Source organism: Anser brachyrhynchus (genome assembly GCF_964034855.1).
Source record: "Anser brachyrhynchus genome assembly, chromosome: 2".
Taxonomy (NCBI): Eukaryota; Metazoa; Chordata; class Aves; order Anseriformes; family Anatidae; genus Anser; species Anser brachyrhynchus.
Genome location: NC_137695.1, coordinates 66,171,686 through 66,193,004, shown reverse-complemented (window position 1 = coordinate 66,193,004; position 21,319 = coordinate 66,171,686). Strand labels below are relative to the sequence as shown.

At 42.6% G+C, this 21,319-nt stretch overlaps 1 protein-coding gene across 2 annotated transcripts in view; it reads left to right on the top strand.

Annotated features, from left to right (window-relative positions):
* Positions 1 to 21,319, top strand: part of LOC308189735 (CLIP-associating protein 1-like) — a 107,498-nt gene that overhangs the window by 7,184 nt on the left and 78,995 nt on the right. Inside the window, exons 2-3 of one of the 2 annotated variants that reach the window (XM_080580141.1) lie at positions 116 to 241; positions 1,428 to 4,511. In XM_080580141.1, the coding sequence (XP_080436267.1) occupies positions 116 to 241; positions 1,428 to 1,430 (129 nt within the window). In that variant the 3' untranslated portion in view covers positions 1,431 to 4,511. Of the gene's footprint in view, positions 1 to 115 lie in introns of those variants that run through there. The other variant, XM_080580140.1, reaches the window with a different exon arrangement.

Sequence of the window (21,319 nt, the reverse complement as noted above, 5' to 3'; positions counted from 1 at the left end):
GCTCTCTGCTTTTGGTTTCATACACAACTTGACACAAGCTTGCCAGGCAAATGTTATTCTTTTTAACTTGCTTTAATGTGCTCAGGGATTTTTCTTTTTTCTTTTCTTTTGTTAGCTGGCTTTGTTTTGGAGAAAGCAAGGCTGTAGACCCAGAGACTCCCTCTTACGGGGCTTGGAGAACAGAGAAAGTATTAGGGAAAAACAGGAGCGTCTCTTCCTTGGGCTGTTTTGCACCCTTTTGGTATGTACTTACCCCAATGTTCAATGATTGTTAATGTAAGTGTTCCCATGCTGGGGGTTTTACTTTCATAGTAGGAGGTTAAAGTTTCAGTTTCTGATGGATGTAGCTTTTCATAACTATCAATAAAAGCAGTGGTTGAAGGTAGAGTCCTTGAACTCTAAATTGGCTAAGATCCAACTATTGCATCTGCTTGCATTGGTGTGCTACATCTTATAATTAGTCTAATCTGTGATAGACTATAATTACTCTAATCTCTGTAAGGACAGAGATTAGACAAGTGGTGCTGAGACTACTGAGTCATGTGATAATGGCCATAGGGAAGAGTATCAGCATTTTGTTGCTAGGATAGCACCCCTCTTCTGGAGGAGGAAGTTGTTGTCTCTTTCCTGATGCTGACAGCTTTTTGTGGCAGGACAGCCAGCCTTCCTCATTGGAGAAATGTGTTTGTCACTGTGTAAAACCAGTGTGTCTCTTACTTTGTGCAACAAACAGTATATAAAAGACCACTCATTTGGATGCCAGACAAACATACTAACCCCTTGCAGCTGGGTTGTGATGAGAAGGATTGTGCTTGTTATTTTTTCAGACAATGCTTAGGTAGTTCTGGGTACACAAAATTTATGGAGCCCATAAGACCTACGCTCTCCTCCCTTGCTTGTGAGGAGGGTGGACTCTGTGTTGTGAAAGATGTTTTTACACTGTAAACTAGCTGTGGTGCTGCTACATTACCAAGGCTTAGGAAAACAAGTTTATTTTGCTCCTTTTGATGGTGCTTAATTGAGAGGGGCTCATGAACCTTGTTTTTCATTCAGAGAAAACCTGTTTCTATTCTTGTAGTGGAAGGAACTACATAATGTACCTAATGCTGAGCTAGCTGTTTTATTGCCTGATACTGCTTCTCAGGAAAGTCACCCTAAAACCATTATAAGACTTGTGGCCAAGCCAGGACTTCTGCTAGAGCAGGACAGTGGACCTCTTCCACTTGTATAACCAGTGCTTGACAGGCAACTTGTTTTCTGTGGTATGAGTCTGGGCTGGAACAGATGGAAACAGTAAACTAAAATAAACAACTCTTGGGATGATGCGGTGACAATTGCCTGTTGCAGTACCAAGTAAGTCTATGGGACCTTCACCTCTTCACCTCTCTAGCATTTTGCCTGGTCACACTTTTATCCCTCTTCCTCAGTGACATGCATCTTGGAAGACACTGCCCCAGAGAAGAGGAGCTGCTGGCTGGTCATGATGCACCGCCTGGGATATTTTATTTTCTGCAGCTGAGGTTGTGGTAATTTGTCCTGTCTCTACTCCTGCCTTCTCCCCCACAGCGCTGTTGCACGCTGTTGTACTCCCATCACCCTGTAAGCTCACAATAAAGCCTTTCACTAGGGAATGGTCTTAAAGGGACTCTCCCAGTGTCTCCTCCTGTCTCCATAAGGTCTCTGTCCTGTGCCAGTTCTGTTTTGGGGCTCAGCAGTATGACTGTTTAAACTTGCTTATGGTTGAAATTATGTCCTCATAATCCCAACAACAGGGATGGTGGGACCATTTAAACATTAACTGTTGTGTGATGGACATAAGGGGTAATTATGGCAGGGTGTGATTGTTTTTGTCTAAACAAACATCCTCTTATGAACTTACATAAAAATATTTGATAAGGGGGGAAAAAACTTAGATTTTAAAAGAATTAAATTCATAGCACAAATTTGAATTTGAAATGATGCCCTTCCCTGCCCCAACCAACCAGAGTATCTGCATTCTTAAACTGGAAGGTGACTGTCTGGGGCTAATGAGACCCTTGTTCTGCTCTTGGTTGCACTTCTGGCTGGCAGTCTGAGCTTCTGCAGGCAGCCTCCCTTTTCCCTACTTAAAAAGGGTATAAAATGATATCGACCCAATTGGCAAAGTGCTTTGAGATCTACCTTTGAAAGGGCCCTGTGGGCAGAGGGGTGAGCTGCCTTAGCAAATCTCGAATGCTGCAGGCTGGTACACTACTTCAGCTTGGAAAATGTTACGTGACAAATTTGGGCAAGTTTTAGTATTTGTGAATCATTCACAGGGAATTCTTGTCTTCTTAAAATTCTTCCCTTATTTGTGGGTATATTCTGGCTGGTTTACTGTTCTCAGACTTTGCTACACTTGTTAATCACTTATGCCCCTGTGTGTGTCACACATCACCAGTTCTTGCACTTCCAAAGAAGGTAAGGTAGAATGAAGCAAAGCCCAGAGCTTGGTGTGAGCTGTGTTGAGGTGGCAGCTCCACTTCCCTGAGTGACTTGTGGCAGGTCAGAGGCTTGATAACAGCCAAGAACAAAGATGAGCTGTCATCTGGTGTGCATATGGAAGCACTCCCACTACAGACACTATTTGGCATACATGAGCTAAGCACTTTGGACCTGAGCTAAGCACTTCGTGTGAAAGGTAACTGCATTGGAAGCACACTGAGATCATTTTGTTCATGGTTACTTCCATGATAAAACAACCTGCAAACTGTGAAAACTCTTTCCCTTAGCAACTTTTCTTTTCTCCCACAACTCCTATTGTATGAATATTCTTATTCTGTGTCCTGATAAAAATGTGTTATTTTGAAACCTTCTGCTGGAAACAAAACCACAGCTATGTCCTGATCGTGCTTTCTAATGACGTGGTTCGAAACCTTGTATGTGGACACACTCTGACCTTAACTGGTACTCAGACTGTGGTCTTCCATGAAAACACTTAGCTGTCACTTGAAGGGAGATTAGTGATTCAATAAGATGACTTTTTATTATTGTTGTCACCTCACTAATGAAACAGATTTGCACTATATGTTATCAAAATTTCATTACAAACTATGCAATGTAATGACTAGGTTCTTTTTTTTAAATACAAATTAGAGCTACACCTCCTGCAGTATGGTTACTTTAAGACTTCAGAATTTATTTTGGTCCCCATTCCTAGTTACTGCAACTGTAGATAAAGAAGACAAACCAAATCTCTCAAAGCTCAGGAACATGGCAGAAAATAGTTCCCCAAAGGTCACAAGTCGTTCATCTCTGTGAGAGAGGAGCAGAGGAGAAGATTAAAAGCTGACGTGATGTTTGCAGCTAACGCTACTGTCGGTGTAGTGTTGGCAGCCTGTGGCTCTTGGGGCCCTCTGGAAAGCTGTACTCTCTGTTTAGCCCCAGAGCATGGATTCCTCCATCTTTGTTTAGTCTCTCTGGGCCCTCTTAAAGGTCAGCTGGGAGAAAACAGGAATTGGCTCCTCCAGAGGAAGGTGCAGTGTCTCTCTCCCCATTTGGCAATGCAGGAAGAGTCTAGATGGTTGTGTATCAAGCATGGTGGTAGAGAGAAACTGCCTGCTCTTTCTATTCTGCCTTCCCATGCAGTAGATTTTATTCCCTGAATGAATGAATCAGGCTTAGTATCAGTTTTATTCCCAACAGTCCTTGATACTCAACTTAAACTCAAAACCTACGCATATCCCTCATAGCCCACAGCTTTTTCTGGAGCTGAGGAAAAACAGAACTGATGTCGTGGGCTGTTTTTATACAGTGATGTCTAAAATAATGGATTTTTGTAGCAGTGAATTGATTGCACTACACTTGTAAGTACTTGTATTTTATTATTTCCATTTATTATTTCCATGTTGTGGTTTAACCCGGCTGGCAGCTAAACACCACACAGCCGTTCGCTCACCCTCCCCCCTCCCTCTCTGGGATGGGGGAGAGAAATGGGAAAGTGAAGCCGGTGAGTTGAGATAAAGACAGTTTATTAAGACAGGAATATAATAATAACAATAATAATAATAGTGATAATGATAATAGTATTAATAATAATAATGTGTAAGAAACAAGTGGTGCACAATGCAATTGCTCACCACCCGCTGACCAATGCCCAGCCTATCCCCGAGCAGCCGGCCCCCCACCCCGGCCAGCCACCCCTATATATTGTTTAGCATGACGTCAGATGGTATGGAATACCCCTTTGGCCAGTTTGGGTCAGCTGTCCTGGGTCTGTCCCCTCCCAGCTCCTGCTGCACCCCTAGCCTGCTCGCTGGCAGGACAGAGCGAGAAGCCGAAAAGTCCTTGGCCTGGTGTAAGCACTGCTCTGCAACAATTAAAACATCAGCATGTTATCAGCGCTCTTCTCATCCTAATCCAAAACATAGCACCCTACCAGCTACTATGAGGAAAAATTAACTTTGTCCTAACTGGAACCAGGACATATAAATTGAGAAATATGTTATATGAACTCAGATGGAGTGAGCCTTTTTCCCTTTTTCTTTTTTTGGTTACTTTCAAGTTCTTAAGCTTCACTGCCACCCATCACCTCTTCCCCCATGTCCTCCAGCGGAAAACGCCAAGGCAGTGCCTGCCAGGGATGGACAGTGACCTTTGGTCTTGGAATAAAAGCCAGGTGAGTAAACTCATGCAGACCCCCATGCTCGCCAAGCAGCAAGGTCTGCAGTGAGGGTGACGCCTTTGTCCACAGTCCCTGCTTCTCCTGCCATGGTAAGCCACTGAAGCTTAGCATGGAGCAGCAACAACCTGGTGTATAGACATCAAGAACCTAAATGCTTGGTTTTTGATGAAAGCTGACATCAGCTATGTTGGAGGTAGGCTGGATGTGTTTCCCGTTTCTGGTTTTCTTCTTTGCTTCTGAAGTGTTTGGGCAGCTAGTTTGTTCTCTGTCAACACCCACTGTTACTTTTTTTTCCCCCAAAAACAATATTAAAAGTCCTTGTATCTTATTTTAGTATCAGAGAGTAGCCCAGCATACAGTGTCTTGCCTGTCTGGGTTTAAAATTCTGCCACCAAAGACACTGCTCCTGTTGTATGCTTGTATCCTCTAGCTGCTTACAAGCAATCCTAGTGAGCACAGCACAGCCTTTGACTGGGAGACATCCATCAGAGTAAAGTTTTCCTTTTTTTCCTTTTTCTTTCAAGCAATTAAATGTCTGAAAAATAGAAGTTCACTGAATGGAGCACAGGATGCTGCTGAATGCAGAGCTGCTTCTTATTAAAATAAAACTAACTTTTATTAAAGTGGTACAGATGTTCTCCATCTTTGTTCTGTAAAAATCAAATTAAGGAAATCAAAATGTTTCAGATTTCATTCAGGCCCTGCTTCAGCAAGCATCTGCTACCTTGGGGAAATTGGTATGAATAAGGTGATGGACAGAGGACTCTCCTCCAAAAAGATTCAGGAACCTAATGCTTGCTTTAGACGTTTCTGTATAAATGCAGATCCCTAAAACCTTTCTGCTGTCCTAGGGGACATGAAAACTTAACTCTCAGCCTCAGTAATGTGGTGTTTCCAGGAGTCACAAATTCCTCCGCCTCTTTCTGATTTCTCATCTGTGGGGTGTGATACAAGCATCTGTATTATGTCAGAGCTCTTCGTAAAACAGTGGTGGCTGCTTCTTATTCCCTCATTTTCCACAGGGAAGATAAAAATGTTCACATCTCTTTACTGCCCAAGGACACTTCAATTGCTGGCCCTCCCTTCTGTGGAGAGTACCCTAAGCAGCTAACTGGAGTCTGCCCTGAAGTACACACTGTTACAAGTCTTCCTGGCTTAAAGTAATTGACTGCATAATTATGAAGGTACACGCACTTGCACACTAGAAAGCCTGACTCTGTGTGGTGGCTATATAGTCATTCTAGGCCCCAGTTCTTATGCCAGGATGTTAAGGTTTATTTATACATTTATTTATGTAAGGTTAGTATTTGGTGAATTGTTCAATTCAGAAAGGAACAAAGGCAGCTTATTGAGCCTTCACAAAAGCTTGTATTAATTCAGCTCCAACATTTGGGACCATTACATGTACACAAACACACTCTAAAAGACCAAGCTCCAAATATTTTTAACTGAGAAAAACATGTTGCAGGCAGCCCTGTTCCATTGCAAAGCAAGCAAAGCAAGCAGGCTGTTGCTATTGCCAGTGCTTAATGGAAAGGAAACATTCCTTTTTACCTGTCCATAGCAGGTGTTGCATCAGACTGGGATGTTCTTCATAAATGAAGTGTCATACTGCTGTGTTAAGTCTGTGTCACTTAAAGACAAATAGAAACCAGGAAGCAGAGAATATTATCCTTCTGAATTATTTTCCCTAATTTCAGGGCAGGAAATTCTGATCTGTGTTGAACGTATAGCCCAGACTGGAATGGGAATTGTATCCTAAGTATTCAAGGTAGAAAACACTCCCTGAACTTTTTGCCACCTAAAGGGTGATGCTAATTAACTTTACCACTATCTGCTTCAAATCTTTCTCAAACTGGTATTGTTTAATACGTTTTTCCCCACTGTTTGTCTATATCACTTTGACCAGTGTTACAAATCATTACTGTCAACTTGTGCCATTCTTGCATGTATGTAGAAATGCAGTCACTGAAAGCAGCTGCTGAAACTCATGGTCACCGGGACAAGAGTGTTGAATCCTTGAAAACTTGCTTAAGGCTACACTTAGCTCCTAGAAGGGTGGCTTTTGCATTTCTCATTGGACCTCCTGAGGAACTGCAGTCCATCAGACATTGCTGTATCCTGAAGAGCCAGAACAAGCATATGGTAAATTGTGTAGTTTCAGCCCAGTGCAATTTCAAGCTGGAGACTGTTAATTCTCTGTAAGGAATCTGTTCTTTTGAACGTCCATACACACACTCAAAATTTCTTTTGTGAGCACCTGAGATGTACTTCCTGTGTCTATTATTTTATGAAGCTGGAAATAAGCTTGTGTGATAGGACTGCCTTTATTTCTCTCTCCCTGTGAGATTCAGCAGCTGTTCTTCATAAGGAGCCACCCTTTCATTTTTTCTAACTCTAGCCCTTCTGCCTTGGAGTTTTTCCCTCTCCCAGAGCTATGCCACCTTCCTCAGAGTGTTTACGTCCCCTCCCCAGGAAACGATTACAAATTATGTCTCATATGCATTTAAAACACACAGCCTTTTACAAGAATGTTTATAAGTAATACAACAGGTGAGCTTGTTAACTCCATCTGCTGCTCTTTGCATGGAGTATATGTTTTGTAAACAAACTTTAATATCCTCTACTGAATTAAAGTGATGTTTTCAACAGGAATACCCTGAGTATAATCATGATATACATACATGGCCTTGTTCAAAAAAACAAAAACAAACAAAAAAAACCAAAACAACAGTAACTACCATCTGCCGCTTTTCTTAGTAAACATTGTGATATTATGTCATGAACTCAATTACACAGATCACTGGGGCATGTTGCCCCAGTTGCTGCTATTTTGAAATAAGTGTTGAAATAAAGCTTTGCTTCAGGTGTAGCAACCCCATTACTGAATGCTTGTCAAAGAGAAAGGACTTGTTTCAGCTGGCTGTGCATGCTCCTTTACGTCATGGGACATTGCCTAGGCACAGCTAGCTTGTTTCTTATTGACTTGTGTAATTATAGGCAGGGTTAATAAACAGCACCAGTTACTGCAGAGTCTACCCCCAAATGTTCTATTTTTCTTAGGAAGTACCCTGATTCTGTCATCTGTGTTTTTCCAGGCCTGTTGAGAAATTATAAGATATTTAATCAGATCCATTTTTTGCCCTAACATTCACCCTGGGGTTCACAAGCCTCATGCCTGGTTTTAGAAAAATATTCATTTATTTAGAAAAATGCCAGCCAGAAGTGCTGAGACACTGTGAATGCAGGGGAGGTAGAGGCAAAAGAGAATTTTGCTTGCATGAGGAGAAAATCGTAGAATTGTTGAATGGCTTGGTTTGGAAGGGACCTTAAAGACCATCCATTTCCAACCCCCTGCTACAGGCAGGGACACCTCCCACCAGCCCATGCTGCTCAAAGCACTGTCCAGCCTGGCCTTGAACACTTCTAGGAATGGGGCATCCACAGCTTCCCTGGGCAACCTGTTCCAGCGCCTCACCACCCTCTGAGTGAAGAATTTCTCCCTAATATCTAATCTAAATGTGCTCTCTTTCAGTTTAGAGCCATACCTCCTTGTCCTATCACGGCACTCACTGACAGAGGCCCTCCCCAGCTTTCCTGTAGACCCCTTTTAGGTACAGGAAAGCCACTATAACGTCTCCCTGGGGCCTTCTCTTTTCCAGGCTGAGCAACCCCAAATCCCTCAGCCTGTCCTTGGTCACCCTGATCATCCTCGTGGCCCTCCTCTGGACCTGCTCTAACAGCTCCATGTCCCTGTGCTGGAGGCCCCAGAGCTGAACGCAAGGCTCCAGGTGGGGTCTCACGAGAGCAGAGCAGAGGGGGAGAATCACCTCCCTTGCCCTGCTGGCCACACTGCTTTTGATGCAGCCTGAGACACGGGTGGCTTTCTGGGCTGGAAGCACACAGTGACCCCTTTGAAATGTGAGGTTGGAAGCTGCTGGGGAAGATCAGAAGGGAAGTGGGACTTGGAATTCATGGAGAGGTGCTTAAGTTCATTGAAAAAAGGTGTTGGACTGAGATATAGAGAGCATGTGAGAAGAAAGGCAGAAAAGTGGCAAAAAGAGTCAACAAGCATTTAAGGAATGGAGTGTGGGAAAGAAGTTTGTATTTCTCTTCCCTCACCCAAGAAATCACAATCTGTTCATTAAAGAAATGACAGAAGCTTGAAAGCTAAGAACGCCAAGGTTGAGATGCTTGTTTTAATTAGAGCCTTTTTGGATATAAATAACCTGAAATAGTTCTTAATAGTACACTAGGTGTGATAATGCAATGAACAACTTCTGCTAATTGAATGAGGAAAGCATCTTTTAGGATGGGAAACAAGTTACAAGTCTAGAGGTAATCTATGATGCAAATCTAGGAGGAGAATCATAATCATGGTATGATTCCTAATTTATTGCTCACAGGGTATGTGTATGTATTTGTTTTATTCTACGTTCACAGAACATATGGGGCAGACTCCTATCATCCTGCTTTGCTATTGGTTGTAAATTAATGTTGGGTTGATACACCTGAAACGACTGCATTTTAATACCTTCTCTCTCTATTTTGGCCAGTCTTTCTTCCCCTCCCTATCCAAAATGACCTGCTGTATTTAAGCAGCTAACATGGGAGGAAGGAAACTTCTCTGTGTCAGTTTTGCACAGCAAAACTCCTGTTGACTGCAGTGGAAGAAAGATCAATCTGCAGTCTTTCTCTCTCTTTTTTTTTTTTTTTGCCAAAGTACAACAACATGCTGTGTACATGAACCTATTGCATTCAGTAAGACACAAATAGAGAACATCATAAAGTTCCCAAGGCCTTTTTAATATTCAGGAGGTATCTGTGTTTGATGTGGTGGGCACATTGTGCCTGATTTGTTACACCTCTTTGTTTCTCAGCTGAAACCCACTGGTGCAAAACTGCAGCCCATTGTATTACGCAGACTGGTCTCTTGGCAGGTTCATCATGAGTAAATGATATGCCTCTGGCTGAGTAAGATCTTTATGAACTTGTATCAAAGGACTCCCAGAACTCATTTTAGGAGCATGATGTGAATTATATGGAGCAGGTGTGAGTGCCAGAGAAGGCAGAGGTTGGTGTCGCGCTGCACAGCTGAAAGCCACCCACCATCAAGTTTGCTTTTCATGTGATTGGCCAGTGTGAGCTCTGGTGGAAATAGAAGGTCCTCTGAGGCTATGGTAAGCCTGAAGAAACAGAGCAGGCTTTTGAGGGAGGAAATCAAAAAACATTGGAAAAATTCCTGCTTTAAATCAAGGTAATTTTTAATGGCTTGTAAGTCAAGACTAGACTGAAGAAAAAACATTATGGTTTACAGAAATCCTCTCCCTTGCTTTCAAAGTAAGTACAAGGCTTTCCAGATCAAACCAGTTGCATGACTCCACTGCAGCTGAACAGAAGAATGGCTTTGTAGAGGAAGCAGGTTACAATCCTGGCACTGTGGTGCTACTTTCTCTTAGGAGGGGGTACTTGGATTCAAGTCAGATTGTGCTGTGCTACAGGTGGTGAGGGAGAGTCCTGTAGGAAAGCAACTAGCTACCCTGACTGGGAAACTGGGGAAATGATAATGTTTGGATTTGTATCCTTCTGTGCTATAAGTGTTTGGTTAGAGCTGCCCAATCCCTAGTCTCTTTCCTCTTGGAAACATAACATTGGTGATGCTCTACAGGCACCTACAGAATGTCTTTGAGGGACAGCCTGCAGCTTACTTTCCAGCAAAGTTCATGGGCTGCTACAACCAACAGAGCTTTTGTAGGTGGGGGGAAAGAGGGGTTCATGAAAATTCTTGTTTGCAAAGCAATTTTGTCTGGCTCCTAGTGGTTAGGTATTGAACACAGACAATAAAGTGAAGTGGCAAGTTATTCTTGTCACTCTGTATGCTGAGGCACTGATGACTAAATTGTTTTTCTTCTGGTAATGCCCCTGTGTATCCAGTGTTAGATGCTGCAGAAGGCACCAAAGCCTGTAGTAGAATTCCCAGTACACTCGATAGAGACTATCTCTAGTCCAGTGTGGGGGAAAAAAAAAAAGAATCATGAACTGACAGAACTTTGGGCAGCTGTGCTCTATGAGATGCTCATGTTAAATATCTGGATTTTGTATTATTTTTGTTGTTGTTGTTTTTAACTGGGTTAGCTCTCCTGTGTTGATCCTCCCTTGAGGAAGGGAAGCCTTCCATCTGCAAAACGCTGCCATGGAAGACTTCTCCATGGTAGTCCTATTAAACTAAAATAGGGGCACTTCACCATGAAAATGCTGTACCTGCAGGAGGAAGTTTCAGTCGTTAAATCTATCCAGTTCCAGCATATTTTTCAAGGTGTACAGTCAGGAATAGGTATTCCTGTAGTGGTTCTAACAATGTTTTGTTTTCAGCAATTGGGATTGTGGGGAGCAAAAAAAAAAAGGTAGTGGGAATATCAATTACTAAGAGTGTCAAAAGGAGTCTGAGAGACTGCTACTCAAAGCAGACTTCTTTCAAAGCTAGAAAAGCTATATAATTTCTTTGCTATGTTGGGACAATCTGAAAAACTTTGTAAGCTTCTCTACATGTTTCCAATTACTTTAAAAGAATGGGGGAAGGTGGATTACAGTGTTACCCAATATCAGCATCTCTTACGTAATTCTGAGGCAGTAAAGTTACAAAATTCACAGGCTCTTTGATTTTATCTTTCATAGAAGATTTTAAATAGCACTGTGTGTAATAACAGGACACTGGTTGGCAGAGTCCCTTGGGGGGAGGTTCTGAAGGGCAAAGGAGTCCAGGAAGGCTGGGCACTCCTCAAGAAGGAAATCTTAATGGCTCAGGAGCGGTCTGTCCCCACGTGCCCAAAGACGAACCAATGCGGAACTAGACCGGCCTGGCTGAGCAGAGAGTTGTGGCTCGAGCTTAGGAGAAAAAGGAGGGTTTATAATCTTTGGAAAAGAGGGCGGGCCACTCAGGAGGACTATAAGGATGTTGCGAGGCTGTGCAGGGACAAAATTAGAAAGGCCAAAGCTCATCTGGAGCTCAATCTGGCTACTGCTGTTAAAGATAACAGAAAATGTTTTTACAAATACATCAACGCAAAAAGGAGGACTGAGGAGAATCTCCATCCTTTACTGGATGCAGGGGGAAACTTAGTTACAAAAGATGAGGAAAAGGCTGAGGTGCTCAATGCTTTCTTTGTCTCAGTCTTTAGTGGCAAAACCAGTTGTTCTCTGGATACCTGGTACCCTGAGCTGGTGGAAGGGGATGGGGAGCAGGATGTGGCCCTTGCTATCCATGAGGAAATGGTTGGTGACCTGCTATGACACTTGGATGTACGCAAGTCGATGGGGCCGGATGGGATCCACCCGAGGGTACTGAGCGAACTGGCGGAGAAGCTGGCCAAGCCACTTTCCATTATTTTTCAGCAGTCCTGGCTATCAGGGGAGGTCCCAGTCGACTGGTGGCTAGCAAATGTGATGCCCATCTACAAGAGGGGCCGGAGGGTAGACCTGGGGAACTATAGACCTGTTAGCTTGACCTCAGTGCCAGGGAAGCTCATGGAGCAGATTATCTTGAATGTCATCATGCGGCACTTGCAGGGCAACCAGGTGATCAGGCCCAGTCAGCATGGGTTTATGAAAGGCAGGTCCTGCTTGACGAACCTGATCTCCTTCTATGACAAAGTGAAGCGCTTGGTGGATGAGGGGAAGGCTGTGGATGTGGTCTACCTTGACTTCAGTAAGGCTTTTGACACCGTTTCCCACAACATTCTCCCCAAGAAACTGGCTGCTCGTGGCTTGGACTGGTGTACGCTTTGTTGGGTTAAAAACTGGCTGGATGGCTGGGCCCAAAGAGTTGTGGTGAATGGAGCCAAATCCAGTTGGAGGCCGGTTACTAGTGGAGTCCCCCAGGGCTCAGTGCTGGGGCCGGTCCTCTTTAATATCTTTATCGATGACCTGGATGAGGGGATCGAGTGCACCCTCAGTAAGTTTGCAGACAACACCAAGTTAGGTGCGTGTGTCGATCTGCTCAAGGGTAGGAAGGCTCTGCAGGAGGATCTGGATAGGCTGGACCGATGGGCTGAGGTCAACTGCATGAAGTTCAACAAGGCCAAGTGCCGGGTCCTGCACCTGGGGCGTAACAACCCCAAGCAGTGCTACAGGCTGGGAGATGAGTGGTTGGAAAGCTGCCTGGCAGAGAAGGACCTGGGAGTACTGGTTGATAGGCAGCTGAATATGAGCCAGCAGTGTGCTCAGGTGGCCAAGAAGGCCAACAGCATCCTGGCTTGCATAAGAAGCAGTGTGACCAGCAGGTCTAGGGAAGTGATTGTCCCCCTGTACTCGGCTCTGGTGAGGCCGCACCTCGAGTACTGTGTTCAGTTTTGGGCCCCTCACTACAAGTAGGACATGGAGGTGCTCGAGAAAGTCCAGAGAAGGGCAATGAAGCTGGTGAGGGGTCTGGAGAACAAGTCTTACGAGGAGCAGCTGAGGGAGCTGGAATTGTTCAGCCTGGAGAAGAGGAGGCTCAGGGGAGACCTCATTGCTCTCTATAGGTACCTTAAAGGAGGCTGTAGCGAGGTGGGGGTTGGTCTATTCTCCCACATGCCTGGTGACAGGACGAGGGGGAATGGGCTAGAGTTGTGCCAGGGGAGGTTTAGGTTGGATGTTAGGAAGAACTTCTTTACTGAAAGGGTTGTTAGGCACTGGAATGTACTGCCCAGGGAGGTGGTTGAGTCACCATCCCTGGAGGTCTTTAAAATACATTTAGATATAGCCCTTAGTGATATGGTTTAGTGGAGGACTTGTTAGTGTTAGGTCAGAGGTTGGACTGGGTGATCCTGGAGGTCTCTTCCGACCTAGACGATTCTGTGATTCTGTGAACAGTCACTACTTACAAAGAAGAAAAATGCTTTCTGCCAGTTCTTAAAGGTTATGTTTGCAGAAGTGACCTTGGTTAGGGATTTGCATTTCAAAGCTATAATCTTCTGAAGTCATGTTCTTAGTAGAGTTATACTCTGTTGGTGTGAACTGTGACACCTACATGCACAGCATCATGTGCAACAGTTACTGTTTGAACAAAGCCTTCTGGCTAGATTTGAACTTCTCATAATTAGAATGTCATTTAAAAAAATTTTTTTTCCAGTTTTTCAGAGCCAGCATAACTCCCCCACCTGCCCCCATCCTTATTGCTTAAATGATGCAAGAGGAAGATGATGCAAGAGAAGATATCAAGTAATACATTGACGTCTGCAAACTAGAGTTAATTGGTTCTCACGATATGCTTTTAAGAAATAATCTCCTTTACCACTTCTTGGTGAGCAGGGCTATGGGTAACATCTGCTACCAGTGGGATGACTGGGGTTAGCTCATGATCAAGGACTACACGTGCAGCAGAATAGTGAAGAAGCAGAGCTAGGTTAACCTGCTTCCCCTCTCTGTAGTCTTTACTCAGCAGCTTGTTTTACATTTTGACTCGAGTCCATTGTGCCATGCATCATGATCTTACTTATTCTGTACAGTCTGGTAATAGTGAAGAACATGCTTAGTTCTATGTTTAAAATTCTCCTAACAGAGTTAATTTAAAAGAACACAATGCATTCCAGTCAGCAAACAAGCAAAACAGAAGGGGTATTAGATAGCCAGGAACAGGTATTACTTAGCGCTTGGGATGGTAAGAATGATGACTAATTCTCCTGGTATTAAGGAGTTGAGGACAGGGCAGCAGAAGGGATTTTAGACTGCTCTAAGGAAGTGGTGAAAGCTTATGTTTACTAGGCTGGTGTTTGCCATCCAAATGAGGACTTGTAAGACCGTAGATGACCGCAAAGGATACTTTCAAGGTAAACACTTGAGGGAGAGTTAGGTATACAGAAGTGAAGACAACAGGTTCTCCTTCATTTTTCCTTCTTCAGAAAAGTGTATGTGTGATGTGCCACCTCTATGGTCAAATGGGCTTTGTATTTGCTTGCGCTATTTTGTAGTGCCCCATCTCTCCCATCAGTATCCTCTTAAGTGAATGCTTTCACTGTGCAATTCTACTTTGGTGGTAGGAGTAAGAACAGGGAATGAGGAGTGTCAGGGAAGGCAGTCTGCTGCATTCTGAACTACTTCTAATCTCCTGGTGGCCTTGTTACCTCCTTGCTTCTATTTCCTTTAAGTGTTGAGTCATGCTTTCTGTGATGGAAATCGCAGATGGAGTTTGATTTAACACCCCCCTCCCTCCTGCCTCCACCCATGCTTTATGGTTACTTTAGGTCAGGCTGTTTTGTGTCTTTTAATGTAACAGGTGGCAGGTGCTGATGGCCTAGAATAACAGTGTGGTGTAGTTTTAGGCATGACTTAGTTCTTCTAGCTATTTCTTAGATTAGCAAATTGCATTCCCTTTTGCATCAACCTAAAAGTAGTTGAAAACTGCAGTTAAAAATATCCACTAACCAGAAACTAAGCCTAGAAAAACTAAAAATGGTAATGTGATGCTTTTTAATGTGATGCTTTTATTCTTTATTCTCAAAAAAGCTTATGTTTTGGCTGGATGTTTTAGATGTACTTCAATTCGTCCTCTGGAGCAGATATTATGGGTTCCTCCTAAATCCTGTTTTGAAAGTAGCTGCAGTGTAGTTACGTTATTAACTGACAGTGTTGGCATAGTAAGGAACTGTTTGGAACAAATATGTATGACAGAAGCAAGGCCATCTTCATCTGGAGTACCTGTGTCAATGTGTGTCTTGTTGATATTTCAGCAGTAAGAGTGACATAGTCAAAAATGTTCAAGGGGAGGAAGGGGGATTGGAATAGAAGGCAGTAAACTGTCAAAGTCTGCCTCTTTTAAGCACATAATGAAGTCCCCTCCACTTTTCCAAACCACTTTGAATTCAGCTGGATTAAAGCAGTGAAAAAATATAGCATAATTGTTTGCTAGGAGTATGGCAATTTGTGACAACTGTAGTGTAGGAGAAATGTGTGCTGAAATGCCCAATAGCTTCTGCATCATCCAGAAATTATCCTGGTATAGCAGAATAAGCCTGTTAATGAAATAACCCTAAAAAATTCCTACTTTTCAGGTAGGAAATTCCTACAAAATGCATGTGCAGAAAACGACATTTTGTACTTAATGTTAGCTGACCCTTCTCTCTCTTCATCAGTGAAGTTTCTTTTGGTATGTACAACTATAATCCCCTTCTTTATAACTGCCTTGTTTGGCTTTCTTGTGTTTATCTGAAGCATGTTGTTTATTGGCAAGAATGGTCTAAGGATCCTACTGATCTCTTGCTTCTGTCACTGCTGCCATATGCCGACCTGTCAGCTCTGTCCATGCAACCATCTGTGGTGAGGCAAGCTGAATGCTTTCCCCTGCCAAAGGACATGGAAGGGCACTGAGCACCTCTGTGTGCACCAGCCACATGCTATGCTGAAGAGCTTGACAGGCTTTTCTGGATGCAGCCATGCAAAATAGGCAGTAACACTGTATTCTAAAAACCTGAAAGCACCTCAAAGGCAGCCTCCAAAGGAAGTGTTAAGGAGGGCATCGAGCTCTGATTTCTGCTTATAGCTGGACTGTGCATTTCACAATGATCATTTTACTTCCCAAAACACATTCCAGGAGACTATTCTGGTCTTGCCTACCACATTTTCAGAAGTGCAAAATGGTGCATTGGAGCATCCCGTTTCTCCTTTTCCTGCCTTTCCAATAAGATCCCCTATGAATTGTGCTTGCCCCTTCTCTTCCCCTTTCCAAGAGGTTGAAATTGTGTTGCACTGAGTTCTACAGAGAAGTTCATACATATAGGCAATGTTCAGCAAATTACAGTTGTCCTGCAGGAAGAAAACCTGCCTGACTGTCCTTAATCCCTAGCTTCTATGTGAAGAGTAGTCTTTTAAAATCTCAATGAGCTTTTCATACTTACTGTGTTGATTAAAAGACAGTTGTTTACTAATGTTCTAATTGTTTTGAAGTATAAATCTTTGGGGGAGGGTGATAACTTCAGATCCTACCTTAGGGAACTGTCAATGGATATGCAGAGTCTTTAACTTCTGGAATAGTGAGAGATATACTTACATTTTAATTAGAGTAACAATCTACTCCTGAGTAAGAGAGAAAGCTATTTGTGCCCTGAGGAATGGTATGTGACAGAAGTCTGTGTTCAGAGAAGGCAACAGTAAGCAATGCCAGCAATATCCGGTAGATCAAATGTTTCTAGGATCTAGTGTTACTTGTCTGTGAAATCAGGTTGAACTGCTGGCTCCCAAGGAACTCATAACATTAGTAATGTTCCTAGCTGAAATAATACTTTGTACACACTCTAAATGTATGTTATGTCTCCATCACTATTGTTAGGTATTCCAGGATGCACTTGTTAATTACAGCTGCATGTATTAGTAGACTCTTAGGCAATGAAGCATTAATTCTCCGGTATCATTTGCTTTGCCAGCCAGAAAGTCAATGCAGAATTAACTACGTTACTATCAAAGTTTGTTTACTTTACCCAAAGAGATTCTCCTGAACGCAATGCCCTTGCTGTCTTTACTAACTTAAATCAAAAAGCAAAATAAAACTACCTTTAAGCCAAAGTCTACACTGATATATGTAGCATTCCTCTTTCTGACTAGTTATATAGGATGGATAAGGCAGACCATGCATGTTTCTGGACCGACTGTGTACCTCCAACTCAAGATACACATAGCATGCCTTGAAATTTGACCTTTATTTCCAATTCATTTGTGGCATGTGGTTGAGTCAGCAGAGAAGTCAAAACGAGTTGCAGCTGGATGATATGGAGGCTGGAATAAATGGAGTGAATAGTTGTGCCCAGTGCTATAGAAATAGAACGGAATTCAGAGTGAATTCTGAAAATTGGCATTTAAATTTCAAAAGTTACAGGTTATAGGAACTGACTGGAAAGCAGACTTTCGTTAGGCCTGTAGAATTATTGTTAATAATATGAAGTATGTTTTGGACTATGGAAAATTTATGAGTGATAATAATTGTGATGTTAATTCTTCTAAGAGCTTGTTATTCATACTTGATGCACATCTGGCATCCTTTCATAGGTAATTTTGTAACTCACCACAGAGATCTGCATGATCCTGAGCTTATTGAAACCAAGACTGATATAAAGCCCAGTAGGCTCTGCAACAGAAAGACATGGAATCAACATGATAAATGGAGCAATTTCAGAAATGTGCTTTTGCTTGCATCTGTTTTCATGAGGGGTGACATTTTAGCCTTACATGGAGAACCTGACTGAAACCTGGGCAATGTTGATGTACAACTTAAGCTCTAACCCTTTGACTTATTTGGAACTGCTATCAGAATAGTATAGTTCTGGACTAGTCATGCTGGTGCTGAATTTCACCCTTTGGGTTTATATTATCATACTTCATGCAACAGCCAGGTGAAAACTGAGTATGAATATGACTAGACTCTCCAAGTATGCCTCCCTGAAGCAGACCTTTTTGCATTTCTTATCTGGTTACATGTAAAGTTGATGGCACTTTTACGTAAAATTTATTAGTCCCATAACTGAAAGAAAAGACCCCAATTTAGGTGTGTTCTACAGAAAACAAACACTGCTACTGTGACTCACCTGCCCAGGTGCAGCATATATTATGTTATTCTTGATTTGTGCATAGCACAGCTGCATTGGAGGAAAAGTAGGAGTTTTGAGGACATCTTGGTTTGTGATGCTGATGTGTCAGCTCCTGTCTGCTCAAAAGTGCACTGAGTGAGGAGCAAACAAGGCGAGAGATGGAGTTCAGTGTAAGGGTGCTACAGATCATAAGTGTGTGTATATATTATATATATATACACACGCACAAATATTGCTTAATTGTGCAGTTTCAAGTTACAGCTATTTCAACAAAATGTACATATTTGAAGCTGAGTTTTCCTGAATTCTGAATCAGAAAAGAATTGCAAATATGTTTTACAAATCAGTTGCCTCAGTACTTAAGATTGTATAAACAAACTATGCAGAAAATCCTGTACTCTTTCTGGAGAGTAACATGCTTATGTGAGGGTTAAATAAAAACTAGTTCAATGAAGGAACAGATTTTTCTACCAAACTTCCATCAACTTCAAAACAAAGAATTAAAAAATAAGATATTTCAAAACTAATAGCTTGACAATGTCCTGCTAGCTAATGACCTAAGCATATAAGAAACTCAACGTGACTATCATTTGTTGACATGGATCTCTTGAGTTTGGTATATTATTTAAAAAAAAAAGGGGGGGGGGGGAAGATGTGGGACAAGAGGGAACTATTCTAAAAGAAACGCATCTTGCAGGATTTAAGGTTTTTGCATTTTAGCCAAACATTTTTGAACATGGCACAGAAGAGAACAAAGGAGCAAGGGTTGTTCCTCATTTCTACTTTATTCTTAAATCCTGAGGGAATGGTGGAATTAATTTCATTCATGTTTTGAAAGATGGTTTTTTCCTCTAGCCTATTCCAAATGTTTTCTGAAGACAGTTTTTATATGTAATAGCCTTTTTTTCAATGATCTTGAAAAAGGGAAATACAAAGGCTAGCTTAGTCTTCAGCGTGAACTCTTGTAATGTTCTTAATCACAAGAAAAGAGTACTTTAGAAGTGTAAACACAGAGTATATGAGGCCTTGTATAAGAAGCAGCATAGTTGATATTAATAGCAGGCCTGACTTAAAACTGTGCTGTTAACGTGTATGAGCGCATACTTGTGTGTGTCCATTAACAGTAGGAGAAAGCAACATTTTTCTGAGCAATGATCTTGTTTAAAACAAGCACATTGCTCACTCTTTAAAGCAGTGCAGACATAAATGCTAAAAAAAAACAATTTCAGATCCCAAGTGTAGGCAGAGGATTATTTATAACAACACTTCACAAGTCATATTGGAATAGTCAGTGGGACTTTTATACGTATTTTACGATGTGGCCAATCTTTAAGACTTTACGACTTTTTGATAAATACAAACTGCCAGTGGCTTCTACAGAGGGATATTCTGACGCTACTAAGCAGACTTTGTCTTTCAAAGCTTTAATTGAAAAACGACATTCTAGCTGCCGATATTTTAGCTACCCACAGGTTGTGGGGCGAACTAACACCTGAGCTTCTCTACAAAACCTGAAGAGCGGCGTTACAGGGTCACGGCAGCTCCCCACGACGGCTGAGGCCTGACCCCGCGGTGGCCAGCCGGCCGTGCCGAGCTCTTCAGGGACACAGGGCTCCATCTACTGGCGTGAGGGAGAAGTCTCCTGGGTGCCACCTCCTCCCCTTGCCACCAACACCTAAGGCCTTGCAAGCCAGCACTGTACGAGTTTTTGTGGCTTAGATCAACTTGTGAGGCTGTTCTCGTGCTGGGAAGAGTTGCGATGGTTAGCCTGTGATGCCACCTTCCTTCCTCTCCTCCATTGCCGTCAAGGCATCCATCCATCCATCGGGTGTAGGGGCTGAGCTCGCCTTTTGGCCTTTGAAGAGCTGGGGTGACAAGGCCAAGTATCTCTGAGTGACCCATTGCTAAAACCACAACTAACCGTAGCTGCCAGCTCTTCTGGCTGAGCAGTAACTGTTGTGTGTGAAGCTGCACTCTTAAGGGGAGCGAGCATGCAAAAATCTATTGCTAATGTTGGAGGTTAACGTCATTTGCTACCTGCACTTGAACATGTCTTGTCAGCAGCTTGAATCATAAGCTAAAAAAAACCCTTTGAAGCGGAAAAAAATGTCCGGATATCCCAACTGTGCTGAGGTTATCCATCCAGTAAAAGCAGGTTGTCTCGAACAGATCTCTAACTGCACTGCCAGTGGATCTGCATGGCTAACTAGTTAGAAGATCTCCAGGGGAAATTTTTTTTTCAGTGTAACCAAAATACGTCATTTGGATTTTGACTTTTGCATCATGAAATCAGCTTTCTGTAATAGTAAAAAATCATTTGTTTCAAAGCATGACAATACAGGATGCTCAGTGTTGTTCATTTCCCTACAGAGACGTGACTTAAGAAATTGTTTCATTTTGAACAGCATTTCAATGGAAAATGATTCAGCTACTTAAGGGCTTTCCAAACAAACATCATTATTTCTTCAGCTTCTGAAAGTAATAACAGAAAAAGTGTCTAAACGTTGTATGTAGACATAGTTTCTCTGCCCTTTAAAAATTAGACTATGTTGACCCTACTTTTCCACCTGTAAAACTAACCTTCTTCACCCAAAGCCATGCTTTACCATCAGCTTTTTGCCATACTTCACATTCATGCAGCTCAGGGAATCATCCACATCTTCCAGCTACAGAAGGAGGATATGGGGAACTAAAGTTATGCTGGGAGGAAAGTGAGGTCTTCTGGAATAAAGATTACTCCATGTGTAGGTTTTCAGGAGTTCCTTGCGGGCTTTTTCTTTGGTGTGTTCACACTTGTAAAGGCAGACCGGAGCCTCATAGACCTAATGATCACAAACCAGCAATGTTGGCGCTGCATGCAAAACATGGCCAACTCTCTCAAGTTTCACCAAGTGCACAGAGTCAGGTATCCCTCGTTTATTAATAAATTGCAGGTGTTGCCTCTCTTCTCAAGATGCAGGAAAGCAGGCAGCTTCTGAGCTCAATGAACGGGTATTTCGATGTATATCCTGGGGGTTGTTTCCCTCCCTACTCCCTCACTGTTGTTTCCCTAGGGAAAACTGTGGCCAAGACTCTTCCCTCCAGTTATAAACCTTCTCCTAATTCCTAGTCTAATTGTATTAAT